The sequence below is a fragment of the Muscardinus avellanarius genome (assembly GCF_963383645.1).
Source record: "Muscardinus avellanarius genome assembly, chromosome: 12".
Classification (NCBI taxonomy): Eukaryota; Metazoa; Chordata; class Mammalia; order Rodentia; family Gliridae; genus Muscardinus; species Muscardinus avellanarius.
Window position 1 is genome coordinate 96,971,292 of NC_137798.1, and position 15,204 is coordinate 96,986,495.

Below are 15,204 nucleotides of genomic sequence, written 5' to 3' on the forward strand. Positions count from 1 at the left end.
GGAGTATTGTATTTAAACTTTTTGTGTTTTGGTTTCTTGAAACAACTTCATGCTGTTTACCATACTATTTAATAATCAATGGTGTCTTCTTTTAGCCCAGTTCTTATCTTTTCTACTATACTAATTAATACATATATTTATGTTAGTGATACTCTTACTTTCACTAAAAAAAAAATAACAGCTTTATGAAACAGAGATCTTTGCCAATAATATCCTTAGGTTTACTTAGAAAATAATGTTATCTCAGAAATAGCTAATAAATATAGTAGTAAAATTTGTATTCCCATTTGGGAGCTTAGGAAGTGATGTAAAGACACTTTCCTTTGTTATTTGGGTTTGCAGATCTCTTGCTTTACATAAATATGTTTTTAACCTTTAATTGGGCAAGGGGATTGACAGTGTGGAAGCATCCAGATTTTTCAGTAGCTTCAATACCATCTTTTCCTCTCAGATTGAAATATCTTGCCCACATGGCTAGGTTTCTAAAATTTTTATTCTAATTCCTTTCAAAATAAATTCTATGAATTGTTATCCTTCTTCTATTTCAGGAGAGCTCATGCTTGTTTTCCCCAGCACTAAGTTGTCAGTTCTTTAATGAGAAGAGATTAATGGCCATTGATTCTTCTGTCTTCTTTCCTGTTTGAACTCAGAAGTCTCAGTTGTTTGTAGAATATGGTATTATTCTGTATTGTCACTTTGGGATTCTTCTTGGATGACTCATTTGTACAATTTCCAGAGAATCTGTCTAGCACTGATGGATTTCTTAACGGAGAATATGCTCGTGATTCTCCACTGAGTCTCCAGATTTACCCATCACTGGAGCATGTTGCTAGATTCCTGCATCAGATTTCTTCCAAGGAATCAAAACCCAAAGTTTTAACATTGTGGTATTGATTGGCTGAAGTAAATGTCATTGATTGGTACCTTCAAAACACTTAATATTTCACACATAAATACTTTGGTTTGAAAAGTGGAGTCTTATAGCTTTGGAGCTTCTGATATTCATTTCCAAAGTAGAAAACTGCACAGGTGTGTGTGTGTGTGTGTGTGTGTGTGTGTGTGTGTGTGCGTGCGTGTGTGTGTGTGTATGTGTATAATTTGCATTTATATTTATATTAGCTCAAACATCTCTCCTTGCTCAGGTGTGTCAAGTTCTGGGCTCTTATTGCCTTCCCACATTAGCAACACTTCAATGTTGATAGGCATTTGTGCTTTGAGGAATGTGGCACTGCATGGGCAACTTCTATTTCTGCCCAGCAGATCAGGGTGTAACTGACTTTGGGGTTCTTTGGAATAGATCTCTCTTCTTTGTCATCTTTATCCCAGTAAACTGTTGGCACATCTGAGCTCTTTCTGATTTTTTTCCAAAGTAAAGAAGCAAGGGAGAGGTGGAGAGCTCGCTCATAAAATTATATAAGCAGAAGCCAATCACAGTCTTGCTTGACTTCCTCATACTGTTAAGGGTTTCCTACAGTGCAGCTGGGAAGTCCAAGTCAGTCCTGTGAGTGCGAGTTTTGGAGGGTTATGAGAACAGAGCAGGGGCTTTCCTGTTTCCAGAAGCTGATTCTTTTTCACCAATTGTCTCTTTGCTGCTTACCAGGTGCCACTAAATCCAGCCTTCTGTCAGCACCCAGCATCGTCAGTATGTTTGTGCCTGCACCCGAAGAATTCACTGACGAGCAGCCAACCCTCATGACGGACAAGTAAGTTCATGTCGTCATTCTCTTCACTGTCGAAGCAGAGTTTGGTCTCTAGGGTTGGGAGAAAGTATCAGAGGGGGCATGCTTTGCTTATAAATAAAAATTTGATCTTCAAAAGATTATAGCCAAGCTGGGTGCGGTGGTGCATGCCTATAATCCCAGTACTTGGGAGGCTGCGACAGGAAGAGCGTAGATTTGAGGCCAGCCTTGTCAACTCAGCAAGATTCTCAGCAGTATAACAAAAACCTGTTTCAGTTGGGCAGGCGTCGTGGCATATGCCTGTAATCCTAGTAGTTGGGAGGCCAAGACAGAAAGATCCCGGGTTCTCAGTCAGCCTCAGCTACTTAGTGAGGCCCTCTGCAACTTAGTGAGACCTTATTCAAAATAAAGAACAAAATAGGGTTGGAGTATAGCTTGGAGGTAGAATGCCCTTGGGTTCCATCCCTGTACTGCAAAACAAAAAACAAAACTGTTTCAAAATAAAAAGTAAGATATGAGTGGGGTGTAGCTCAGAGGCAGAATGCTCCTGGGTTCAGTCACCAGCACCAACACGTAAAAAGTCTGTAGCCATAAGTGTTGGAATGCATTTGGTTTTAGGAATTCTGCATCCTATGAGCAATTGTTTTTTGGGCTTAGGCGCTTTTCTTTTTTTAATTGGAACATAGCAAATAATACATCACTTGCTTATTATCTCTTGTAATAACTTCATACCCATAAAACCCCTCAACCAGAAACTTCACATTGTTGGATTGGGAATAAAGATGAGACTCCATTCTTACTCCATCCCGACAGCAGAATCCACTCTCTGAATCTCTGACTTGTTAGGTCACCTCTCATCCTGCCGGCCTCCAGTAGCCCCAGGTTCCCTCTAGGATAAAGCGCACCTGCCCAGCTTGGAGCTGAGGCCCATAGGCTGGTGGGGGATGGCCGTGGTGTTCATCAGGATTGCTCCCTGGCTGCCCCTCCTTTGCCAGAACGCCTGATGTGCTCTCTTACTGGGATTCCAAAGGTGCCCTTCTCTTTGGTCTTCCTCTTTCTGGTGAACTCCTCTTCATGCCTCAAGACCTAGTTTAAGGCAGAGCTTCCCTGGTTCCACTAGGCCGAGTTAGTCACACCACTAGTCATTCCAGTGTCTTATAGCATCTGGTATATCTCTGTTCTCAAATTTTTTTTATTATTAATTTATATTTATTAATTTTCATTGATTGTGCAAATTACAACTCCTCCCTCCTAGAAACATTGGAAAACTATGAAAGAAAACAAAAATTAATCATAATTCCATATCTCATCCACCTCAATATATTGTTGCATTTGCTATTTCTTTTCTCAAACATATGTGCATGCATATTTAAGACAAGATTGTAACATGATGTACTTAAATTGTGCTATCTTACAATTGGCTACATTTGTTTTTAATTTTTTTATTGGTGCCTTGTAGTCATATGCCCTAATGGAGTATGAGGATAGAGGCACCCATGCACACATCACTCAGCCCTTCCCCAGTCCCCACTCCATTGCCTCCCCTCCCTCCTCCTCATGTTTGGCTTAGTGACTTTGATACGTTTGTGTGTTCTCGAACTTTTCACATTGCATTTTATTTATCTGTTTAAATAATATATGTGCATCCTCTGTAATAGACTGTGAGTTCCTTAGGGGCTAAGACCATTCCTTCTGTCTTACACGGTCTCCCCCACGTGTGTTCTTTCTGCATCTGTGGTAATGGTGACACTGGCCCCGCCTTATGTTAGAGTGGGGCCACTGGCCTCCTTGGGGGTTTTTCCAGGACTCATGAGAAGAGGCTGTGTGCCGCGTGTGACGTCTCGAAACTGCGGCTGGCTGTCATAGAAAGCGCTCCTCTGCTTCCTTTGCAGGTGCCACGACTGCGGGGCCATTCTGGAGGAGTACGATGAGGAAACCCTCGGGCTGGCCATCGTGGTCCTCTCCACCTTCATCCACTTGAGCCCAGACTTGGCGGCCCCGCTGCTGCTGGACATCATGCAGTCTGTGGGGAGGTGAATGTCAGCTCCCATCTGTGTGGTAGGAAGGAACCTCGTCCAGCTGGATCTTGAAGTAGAACCCACCAGCTCAAAAGTGAATCGTTCAGTCGCCTCGGGGATGCTTGGTATCTGTGGGGCCAATTTAGACCAGTTTTAAAACAGAATACACTCATCTTTTGATTGAATTCTCCAGCTATCTAAGCTCATGAGTCATGGCGTCAGGGAGAAGCCAGAGGAAGCTGTGCTAGGAAAACTACTGTTTATGATTCTCAGTTACTTTGTGAGTAATGTGTGTGACAGTGCTCAGAACTGTCAATAGTTCATAGTAAGCACTGTCAGCTATTATTATTGTTGTTGTTGTTGTTATATCTTTTCACGTATTTTAAGATGGACATTCTAGTTATTTTGTGATCTCAAGGGGGCCTCACTTAACTATGCAACTTGGGGCCTTACCGTGTGAGGAGCAGTTTCACATTTGACTCAGATAGAGCAAGGACGTATACATTCTAAGAACAAGACTTTCGGCCCAAGGGAAGATAAAGCTTAGCTGCTTTGAGTGTTCATGTTAGGAAAATTCTCTTTAGTACATAAACATTAGAAGCCAAGTACGGTGATCTCACTTCCTGGTGATCTACACTTGTAATCCCAGCACTTGGAAGTTTTAAACAGGAAGATTGCAGGTTCGAGGATAGCCTCAGCTACTTAGTGAGGCCCTCTGTAACTTACTGAGATCTTGTTTCAAACGGAAGAATAAAAATAGGACTAGGAATGTAGCTCTGAGATAGAATGCCCCTGGCTCCATCCCCAGTATCCCCCAGAAAGGTAGATCTACATTAGAAGATAAATGATAGCCAGGTATGGTGGCATAGGCCTGTAATCCTAGTACTTGGGAGGCCGAGACAGGAGGACCATGGGATTGAGAAAAGCCGGTAGTGAGACTCTCAGCAACCTAGCAAGACCATGTTTAAAAATAAAAATAAAATAGAACTGAGAGTGTGGCTTGGAGGTAGAATGACCCTGGGTTTAATCCCTAGTCAGTCTGTCTGTTTTTCTCTCTCTCTCTCTCTCTCTCTCTCTCTTTCTCTCTCTCTCTCTCTCTCTCTCTCTCTCTCTCTCTCTCTCTCTCTCACACACACACACACACACACACACACACGATAAATGTTGTATTTCATGGATATGAATAAAATCGAATTCAGTAATGAATTGAAGGCAACCTATGGGAGAGGACTGATTAAATTCTCCATGAATGTATTGTTTCCTATCTGTGGCTACACAGCTCTGGGTGCATTGGAACACAGACATTAAGTCCTAGCTTCTACCCTCGAGCACACGTGGCGCAGCTGCTCAATAGGACAGCTGTGTCTGGAAGCACTGAGTGGCCGTGCAGGACAGGCCGTGAGTAGGTGCTGTCATGAGTGGTAAGTGTGTAAGTGCTGTGGAAGTCCAGGATGGAGATTTCAAAGAGGCGGTCTATCCGGAGGAGGCAGGCCAAGAACTGGCTCTCAGGGACCCTGGCATTTGAGGGAGGGAAAGAGAATGAACCCTAGTGGAGCTAAAATTTAACCTTTTTAAATGTGAGCCCTTAATTTTGACTGATGTTTAAATAATTAAATTAAATAATAATTAAATTAAATAATGTTAGATAGTTGTAAAATAAATGTGTCAGCTCTCAGCAATACTCGTGGAGCTGAGGGTTTTGTTAGTAGTGCTCTGTCACAATGTTGGCCATCAGTACTTTATAGGACAGATGGAATTATTCTGGTATGGTACCATCTTCTTGAAACAGCTGATCTAAGTTATAATACATATGCTGAGGTGATCATTTTGGTTTTATTTTGTTTTAAGTGAGAATAATTCATGTTCAAGCACTGCCAACTGGTAGGAAGGAAACAGATGAGCTTTGAAGAACAGCAAGGAAAAACAGTGGCAGATATATTTTTGCGTGTTTACATTTACATGTCTCTCAGTCTCTGCCTCCTTTGGGTAGACTAGCCAGAGGTGAGAAGAGCATTTGATGCAGACTACTATGATTCTTAGTGACCTGAGCCTGATCACCAAAGCTGCCAAGACAACAGCTTTGGCAGTCACCTAATTCAGGGCTTCTTGTGTGATTCAAGTCCACTGCTAAGGACAGGCGAGGTCATGTGAATTAACAGACTCGGCAGATCTGCACCAGTTATGACCACGGGCGGCATTCCCAGGATGCTCTAAGAGTCTGTGAGCTCAGCATAACGCTCTCATGATCACCCAAGCTTCTCCATATGATTTCATATTTGACTTTCTACTGGGATTCCTCTTAAATCTCACCTGTCCCTTTTTCCAAGTACATTCTTTAAGAACACATTTCCGGCACCCTTAATTACTATTTTGTACATTTGCAAAAGTTTCTCTATTAACTGAAAGTCCTTAGCATGAGAGGACCCAGAACCAAAGCAACCAGAACCACGTCTGGAGCCATTGCTCCTCTCCAAGTGGGTTTGTGGATAAACTCACTTTTGCGGTCTTAACCAAGTAAAGAAATTTGTAGCATTCGCCTTGTTTCTTTAACATTTTAATGACTAAGATATGTTCTTCTAAGTCCACCAATTTAGTACACCCTCTTTTTGCATGGTGATATATACACTACTCCTATTGATACAGAACCATATAATTATTGTTTTCAAAATTACATGTTCATATATCATTTACTGAGCCTAATATATTTGTCTTCTCTATACAACAGACTTTCTTTACCATTTCAGTTCAACAGTTAGCTGAAAAATACCTCTCTGTTATCTACCATCTTATAGAGACTGTTAAGATTTGTGCTTTGTTTGTATTTAGGTTTCAAAGGTTGTAGACAAATAAATGAATTTGAGTTAATATGGGGATGGCTGGGTCAAATGTCCTAGTATCCACATCTAGCCTGGCTGCAGAGACCATTTTGAAGGTTGGTTTGGGGGCAGAAAATCAATTTTAATTACATGCCACTCTGGAAAATGCCTCTTCACATGGAAAGCAGGTTTCAAGGACTGGTTAAGTTTAAGCCTGGGCACTGACCTCTGAGTGGGTCTTCTGTCCCTGGTCAAAGCAATTGTCAGTAGTTACACATGTTTCCCTGTTCTGAGCCACAGTAGGTCTTGCCTGAATATTAATGCATTTCCTCATGAAACATGAGATAATGTGTGACTCTGTTCACTTTATTTCCTAGATTGGCGTCCAGCACTACCTTTTCGAGTCAAGCAGAAAGGTAATATCCTAACGTGGGCCCAAATCTCACTGTCCTGTGGCTCCCTGTGCGTGCTCTTCCTGGTTTTGAACACTGGTGTGTCTTCCATGGTCAGACTATTGCTGGGTCCAGTTGCAATTTCCAAAAGCAATAGTTGTTCTGTTTGTGTTCATGACTTAATTTCATTCATTCATTCATTCATTTTAGTCAAAAATACTTGTAAGCCCACCTTGTGCCTGCTACTTAGGTTTCAATTAAGGGCAAAACAGACTTGATTCCTACCCCTCACAGACCCATGGACTACTGGGGAGGCAAGCATAAATCACATATTTATATCAATTTGTAATTTTAAGTGGCACTAAGTGTGATGAAGAAGTAGTGTAGAGAGACTTACCTAACATCAATTCATTCGCTATTTATGGAGCTACCACTAGCTGCTGATCCTACAGTAGAACTTATTCTCAAGTTGAAGGGAGAGAAAATAATCAACAAGTAAACTGATAATGTCGTTTAGTACCATTTAGTGCTAAGTACTATGAAAATTAATCAAGTCTAAGTGATGGAGGCCAGCCTCCCTGAGGAAGTGATATTTTGAACAAAACTCAAGTAAGCTTCGAGAGTGATCCATACAGTAATTTATGGAAACAGTAGCCGAAGCAGATGCTTGGAATTAGGAGGATGTCACTAGTATATTTGGGGAACAGACTGATGTGACTGAAATAAGCATAGAAAAGGGGGCAGGAGATGAGACTGATGAGTGGTGGGGAGCGAGGCAGGGAGAGCACTGTAGGTCACTGTAAGGACTTTAGCTTAGTTGACTGATGAAGTAGGAAGCCATTAGAGCCAGGAGTGATGCACTTTCCCTGTGTTTTGAAAGTGAAATTCATAGACTCACAGAGTGGAATGGTGGTTTCAAGGCCTGGGGGAAGTTAATTAATGGGCATAGCATTTCAGTTAAGCAGGTATGCAACAGTTTCTATTGTCAACAATAATATGTACACTTAAAATTTTAAAAGGTAAGTCTTATGTTATCAAAATGATATTAAAATATTTTTAAAAAGAAAAATCAAAAGACAAACAAAAGATCATTCTGTTTTGTGTTTTTAGACTAGGTGATGGGAGTAGGAATGGAAGTTTTGGGAACCATTTTAGTGGTGCAGCCTTGTGGATGAGGGTGTTGTTAATTGTTCTAATTTTAGGCATTCTGGTGGCTATTTAATACTTATCTCATTGGAGTATTAATTTGCATCTCTCTAATGATATTTTTTCAAGTTCTTTTGATCCTTGATATATATTCTTTTATGAAATATTTGCTCAGATCTTTTGTACTTTTTAAATTGGATTGTTGTCTTTATTTTAGAATTGTAAGACTTCTTTATATATCCTGAATACCAATCCTTTGTTAAATATGTTTTGAATATCTTTACCCAGTTTGAGGCTTACTTATTTCATTTTTCTTTCTTTCTTTCCTTTTTTTTCTTCTTTTATGGTACTGATGATCGAATCCAGGGGCATTCTACTTCTCAACTACACCCCTAGCCCTTTTTATTTTATTTATTTATTTTTCTTTTTTAAACAAGGACTCACTAGGTTGCTGAGATTTTGGCTAATTTGCTGAGGCTGATTTTGAACCTAGGATCCTCCTACCTCAGTCTTCCAAGTACTGGGCTTCTCCTATCTCAGTCTTCCAAGTATTGAGATTACGGGCATGCACAACCACACCTAGCTTCTTTTTCTTAATGGTATCATTTGCTGATAAATTTTTAATCTAGATAGATTCTAATTTACTAAAACTTTAAAAAAGTTATAATTATTTCTTCTGCTGTTTAAGAAAATGTGTGTACTTCTAAGTGATGAAGATATTCTCCAATATTTTCTTCTAAAACCTTATTGTTTCAGTATTTATTTTTAGCATTTATAAGATTTATCTCTAATTAACTCTCACATATGGTGTGAAATAGGGTTAGGGAGTTCTTTATTTATCAATGTGAGTATCCAGTTATTTTAATACCTTTTTTTTTTTATCCTGGTCTGGCAATGGAACCCAGGGGCATTAGACCGCCGAGCTATACCCCCTGCCCTATTTTTTATTCTTTATTTTGAAACAGGGTCTCACTAAGTTGTGGAGGGCCTCACTAACTAAGCTGAGGTTGTCCGTGAACTGTGATCCACCTGTCTCTGCCTCCCAAATGCTGGGATTACAAGTGCGTGCCACCACGCCCAGCTTTTTAATACCATATTTAAAAAAATACTCCTTTCCTCTTTGACAGCAATGGTATCTGTTAAACTCAAAGTCCCATATAATGGTTGGCCTATTTCTGGGCTTCCTGTCCTTTTCTGTTGATATGTATTTGATCATGAATCACACTATTTTGATTACAGTAGCTGTAAAGTACGTCTTGAAATCAGATAGTATGAGTCCTCTAAACAGACAATTTCAAGATTGGTTTGATATCTAGATTCTTTACATTTCCATATAAATTTTAGAATAAGTTTCTTTTTTCCTACCAAAAAAGCTTCATGGGAATATGTTATAAGTATTAATCAATTTGGGGATAATAAAAATATTGAAATATTTGAATTCATGAACATGGTATGCATTTCTATTTTATTAGATCTTTAATTCCTTTAAACATTTTTTTTTAGTTTTCAGTGTAGAGGTTTTATATACCTTTTATTAAATTTATTCACAAGAAATTTTTATTTTTAATGCTAGTATGAACGGAAGCATGAAACATTTTATTCTTTCAACTTTTTAATACTGGTATATAAGTACAAGTTGATTTTTATGTATTAACATTGTATCATAGCTAAATTCACTTATTAGTTCCAGAAGTTGCTTTGTAGATTCTTTAGGATTTTGCTTTGTATGATAAAACATCAATTTATCTGAAAAAAGTGATAGGTGTGTGTGTGTGTGTGTGTGTGTGTGTGTGTGTGTGTGACTGAGGATTGAACCCAGAAACATTCTACCTCCAAGTTACACTCCCAGCCCTGTTTTATTTTTAGTTTGAAACAGGGTCTTGCTAGGTTGATGAGAGTCTCACTACTTGCTGAAACTGTCTTCAAACCTGTGATCCTCCTGTCTCAACCTCCCAAGTACTGGGATTACAAGTGTGGACCACCACACCTGGCTCAGTGATAGTTTTACTACTTTCTTTCTGATTGTTTTGTTTTTATTTCTCTCTTATTACCTTTGACAAGGACCAGGACCACCAGTACTGACAGAGATGAGGGAGTGAGCATTCTTTTTTTTTGTTGTTGTTACTTATCTTCAGGGACATTGTCCATTATCTTACTATTACTTATGTTAGCTGGAGGTTTTTCACAGATGTCCTTTAAAGTTGAGGATGTTTTCTCTATTTCTGTTTTTTTTTGGTGGCACTTGGGGTTGAACACAAGGGCATTCTACCTCTGAGTTATACTCCCAGTTCTATTATTTAATTTTTTTTTCAAATTTGGAAACAGGGTCTTGCTAGATTGATGAGAGTCTCAGTACTTGCTGAGACTGTCCTCGAACCTGCAATCCTCCTGTCTCAGCCTTCCACGTACTGAGATTACAAGTGTGTGCCACTATGCCTGGCTAAGTTCTTTTTAAATCTATCCTAAAATCATAAAAATGTGTTGACTTTTGTCAATTGTATTTTCTGTATCTACTACAATAAAAGTATTTTGTCAGCTGGGAATGCCTGTAATCCTAGTACTTACCCTGTATAAAAAGGGCCGGGGATGTAGCCCAGAGGAATCAGAATGCCCCTGATCCCAATAACCAGTATAAAAAAAAAGTTTGTCTTTTATCCTTTAATATTTTGAATTACGGTGATCAATTTTTTTTAGTATCAAACTATTCTTTCATCCCTGGATACATCCACTTGGTCAAAATGCATCATTCTTTTAATCTATAGTTGGATTCAATGTCCGTGAGGAGTATAGGTCTATCTTTTTTCATTTCTTTTGTTTCCTTATTTGTTTCTATTAATTTATTTTGATAATGACTTTATCTGACTTTAGTTTTAGGAATATGCTGGCTTCATAAAACAAAGTGGGAAATGTTCCCTTCTTCTCTAGTTTCTGAAAGTTATTAAGTTTGGGGTTATTTTTTCCAGAAGAACATTTTTAGCCTAAAAGTCTGAACCAGAATTTCAGGGTAGACATGGCATAATAAGGCAATAATTATTATACTTAGGGAAGTAGAACTATTCACTCTTTATCCATTTGGATTCTTTGATTTCTTCTTTCTTCCTTCTGGCAATTTACTCCCTAATTATATAAGGAACTCTCCCTTCTGATACCTTGCTCTAAGGGGCAGTGCTACGGGCTACGTGAAGCTCTTCTGGCTTCCCTTTAGGACTTGCAGAAGTCTGCAATAGGTGAAGAGGAAATCGCACCTATCAAAGCCCTACCCTTCTCACAAGTTCAGATGCCCCAGGCCTCCCACTGGGAGCGAGCATCTCCCTCACGGCATCCTTCTGCAGAACAGCTCTCTCTTAGCCAAATACTTCCTTGGTTGGGGGATAATCCTTGTCCAGACTATGCCATTCTGTAGACACGTGGCCTTTGTAGGTCACCTCTCCCCCCTCGTCCTTGGAACACTCATCTGGGCTTTGGAAGGCCTGGAATAAATCAAGGATCACTCTAGCATTACATAGTTCTAAGAAACGTACTGTTAACAGGGATTAGGTCTGACTAGATTATTTAATCTCACTGATGAAAACGGCAGATTTTACATCAGAAGATTGGCGTGTACATGCCAGAACTCTAAGTAGATAAATGCCTAGACCCATGCCCGGTGGCCCATGGTTGCTTACGTCTTTTCTCTCCCGGTTCAAACGCAGCATGATGGTTCCCGGCAACGCCGCAGGGGTGGCCAAGCAGTTCCTGCGCTGCATCTTCCATCAGCTGGCCCCCAACGGCATCTTCCCGCAGCTGTTCCAGAGCACCATCAAAGGTAACGCCCCCAGCCCCAGCCGCAGACCCCGCCGACGCGGCCACCCCAGCACTACTGATCAGGCTGTCCACTTTGCAGATGGGACTTTTTTACGGACCTTAGCCTCGTCTCTCATGGACTTCAACGAGCTGAGCTCCATCGCTGCTCTGAGTCAGCTCTTGGAGGTAGGTGGGAGGCCGCGATTCCGAGGCCCTGTGTCTGAGTCACTGCGCCTCGTACTCTGGAGGGAGAAATCCAAAGCCATTTAACTTAAAAACTAAATTAATTTTTATGTGGATTTCCGATTAGTGTAAAGCTTCCAGACACTCTCAACTAAGTGGTGGACACCGGGGTTGAAACTGTCCTCGGCGGAACTACCCGGCTTCGAACTCTAAGACCTGCCTCGGTGGCTAGAGCAGCGGGTGTCGTATCGCGAGACTTGGGTTCAAGTCTCGGCTCCACTGCTTGACGGCTGTCCGCCCTTTTATTAGGAGCCGGGCGAGGCACCGGCGCTTCTAATTCTTGGTTCCGGTCTTTGTCCTGGGGAATATTCTCCAGCCAACATCTTTGTGTCTTTTAATCACGTAACCACGCCAATTATAGATACTAAGAAGATGTTTTTTTAATTCTTGTGCACATTTTACCTCTCACGGAATCAAAGGATCAGTAATTCCCCATAAGTATGTCTGAACTTGTTAATTTTTCTCTATCACCATTCTGCCTATTACAATAATTGGCCTATCCGGTAGGCGCTCAACACATGTTTACAGCATCAATTTGTGACTTCTAAACTGATCTACAACAGTAGCTACATGAATTCCCAGGCTGTTTTAAGCAGTTCATTGCCTATGCTTTTGTGTTTTTAGGGACTAAATAACAAAAAGAGTTTACCAGCAGGGGGTGCTATGATACGCTGTTTGGAAAACATTGCTACTTTCATGGAAGCTTTGCCTATGGATTCTCCCAGTAGCCTCTGGACCACTATCAGCAATCAGTTTCAGACATTTTTTGCCAAGCTGCCTTGTGTTTTACCTCTGAAGGTAAGCTGACCCTGGATTTTACTTTGAATTACTTTCTATTTGCTTATAGAGAGCAACACAAGAAGCAGTCTTGGTAATTTGATATATTCCAAGGTGCTATAAGGACTCTTTTCCAACTGCAGAGTAAAGAGCATTATTTAGTTTTTTTTTTAATGCAAAATGTAAACACATTGGAACAAGACCAATCATACTAGTCTGACAAGTTAAGTTACATATTGATAACTTCACTTTTTTTGTGTGGTGGGGATTGAACCCAGGGGCATTCTATGTCTGAACTACATCCCTGAATCTACTTTTTTTGGGGGGTGGGGGGGTTCTGAGGATGGAACCCAGGGGCATTCTACATCCGAGTTATACCCCCAGCCCTACCTTTTATTCTTTATTTTGAAATAGGGTTTCATATAGTTGTGGAGGGCCTCACTAAGTAGCTGAGGCTGGCCTCAAGCCTGTGATCCTCATGTCTCAGCCTCCTAAGTACTGGGATTACCGTGTGAGCCACCACACCCGGCTCCACTTCTGAAATGAGTATTTTACATATGTAGAATTTTATAAAGACCAACCACCTCTGATAATACCTTTACCCAAACTGGCAGATACTACTAATAGTATCTGTAGAGATGATAATTTAGAGACATTTATCATGCTGCTCTGAGTTTGAAGTTACCATGCAAAGCAGGGGTATAGAGGAGGGATCTTGACCACTTCTCTCTTTCTGTGGTCCTTGTTTGCCCACAGATCTGGAGTAGTGTATAAATCCAAGCAAGGAGGAGATTAGTGCTTTGAAACCATGTATTATGTAGCTATTGTACATACATGTGGAAATCAACTACACATATTACACATGTAGATCTCCACCCAGGAACCTCCCTTGGGCCAGAGAGTCATTCAGAGCTCTTTATTGCTAAAGAGACACATACTCTAAGATGAGCGGGCAGGTGTGGCAAATTCTAATGCCTATGTGCAAACGTGATAGTCGAAATATTTAACTTGAACATTGACCAGGGGAACAGTGTCAGCTTCAAACAACTGGAATGCCTGTCCTGTGTGGATCAGTCCTGCCCGGAGGGACCTTGCCTGCAAGGTTAATGCGTAAAGTAGGGTGAGCTAAGATAATAGGGAGAACTGTAAGGCCCCAGTCCTTCCCCTGGGGTCAGCTGCTGTACCTCTCCTGCTCACTGTTAAGTGGGAGAACAGGCTTCATTTTGTGGATCTTCACATTTTTTTCTAATATGCCATTTCCTGGTTTTTAAATTCCTGGGAGGGCCTGATGAGCAGCCAGTTTTCAGGCCCGGGTTTAAAGTTAGTAAACGTCACATCGACGCTGATGGATATTGCGCATGTTAAATAGGCCAGTGTTTCCTTTATTTTTATTTGTTTTAATTTTTAAATTTTTGTGCTCTTATTGGTGCATTATAGTCTCACATCGTGATGTAAGTCATGTTGACAATAACATACATGCACACGGCTCTTGGTGCCCCCACCTTGGAAGATACTTTTGTTTTTGGTGGTACCAAAAAGAAAAAACAAAACAAAATAGGGGCATTATACCCCTGAGCTACACCTACAGTCCTATTTTTTTTTTTTTTTTTTTTTGGTGGTACTGGAGTTCCTAGAAACCCTTCTCCGGGCTATACTCCCAGACCTATTTTTTATATTTTTATTTGGAAACAGGGTCTCTTAAACAAGCGAGGGGCTTTGAACCTGCGCGATCCTCCTGTCTCCGCCTCCGTCTCCCAAGTGTGGGGATAAAAAGCGTGCGCCACCACGCCCAGCTACAACCCTATTTTTCATTTTCTATTTTGAAACAGGGACTCACTGAGTTGTAAAGGGCCTCACTATGTAGCTGAGGCTGTCCACAAACCTGAAATCCTCCTGCCTCAGCTTCCCAAATGCTAGGATTATGAGTGTGCACCACCACACCCAGCGGAAGATACTTTTGAATGAATTTTAGGATTTGTGCAAGAATTTCCCTGCTAGGTCAGATCTAGTTGTATCTGAGCACTGCTTCTGTTTTCTTAACCTGGGGGGAGGATGAAGGCACTGAATAGTTTGTTTTCCTCCGTTTAGAGGAGTGGATCTCAGACTTCATCGGTGTCCCCAAAGGACTTGCTCAAATGCAGATTACTAGGCCTGGTTTGAGAGTTTCTGATTCATTAGGGTGAGGCCTGCGGGCTTACATTCTAACATGTTTTCAGGTAACAGCCGTCCTGCTGGTCCAGGGATTCCATTTGGAGAACCACTGGCTTAGTTTGTGCTGTCCTCAAGAGATTAAAATACACAGCTGCAGAAATAGAACTGTGGCCTGCTATTGTGACATATTCACAATGTC

General features: G+C 40.9%; 1 protein-coding gene across 4 annotated transcripts in view; it reads left to right on the forward strand.

Annotated features, from left to right (window-relative positions):
* The window catches only part of UNC79 (unc-79 homolog, NALCN channel complex subunit), a gene marked incomplete at both ends in the record, with an annotated part of 212,636 nt that overhangs the window by 151,026 nt on the left and 46,406 nt on the right, over window positions 1–15,204 (forward strand). For all 4 annotated transcript variants that reach the window (XM_080707437.1, XM_080707438.1, XM_080707440.1 and 1 more), the window contains 6 exons: window positions 1,601–1,703; window positions 3,572–3,712; window positions 6,891–6,929; window positions 11,744–11,856; window positions 11,935–12,020; window positions 12,702–12,875. In XM_080707437.1, coding sequence (XP_080563563.1) covers window positions 1,601–1,703; window positions 3,572–3,712; window positions 6,891–6,929; window positions 11,744–11,856; window positions 11,935–12,020; window positions 12,702–12,875 — 656 coding nt within the window. The remainder of the gene's footprint in view (window positions 1–1,600; window positions 1,704–3,571; window positions 3,713–6,890; window positions 6,930–11,743; window positions 11,857–11,934; window positions 12,021–12,701; window positions 12,876–15,204) is intronic.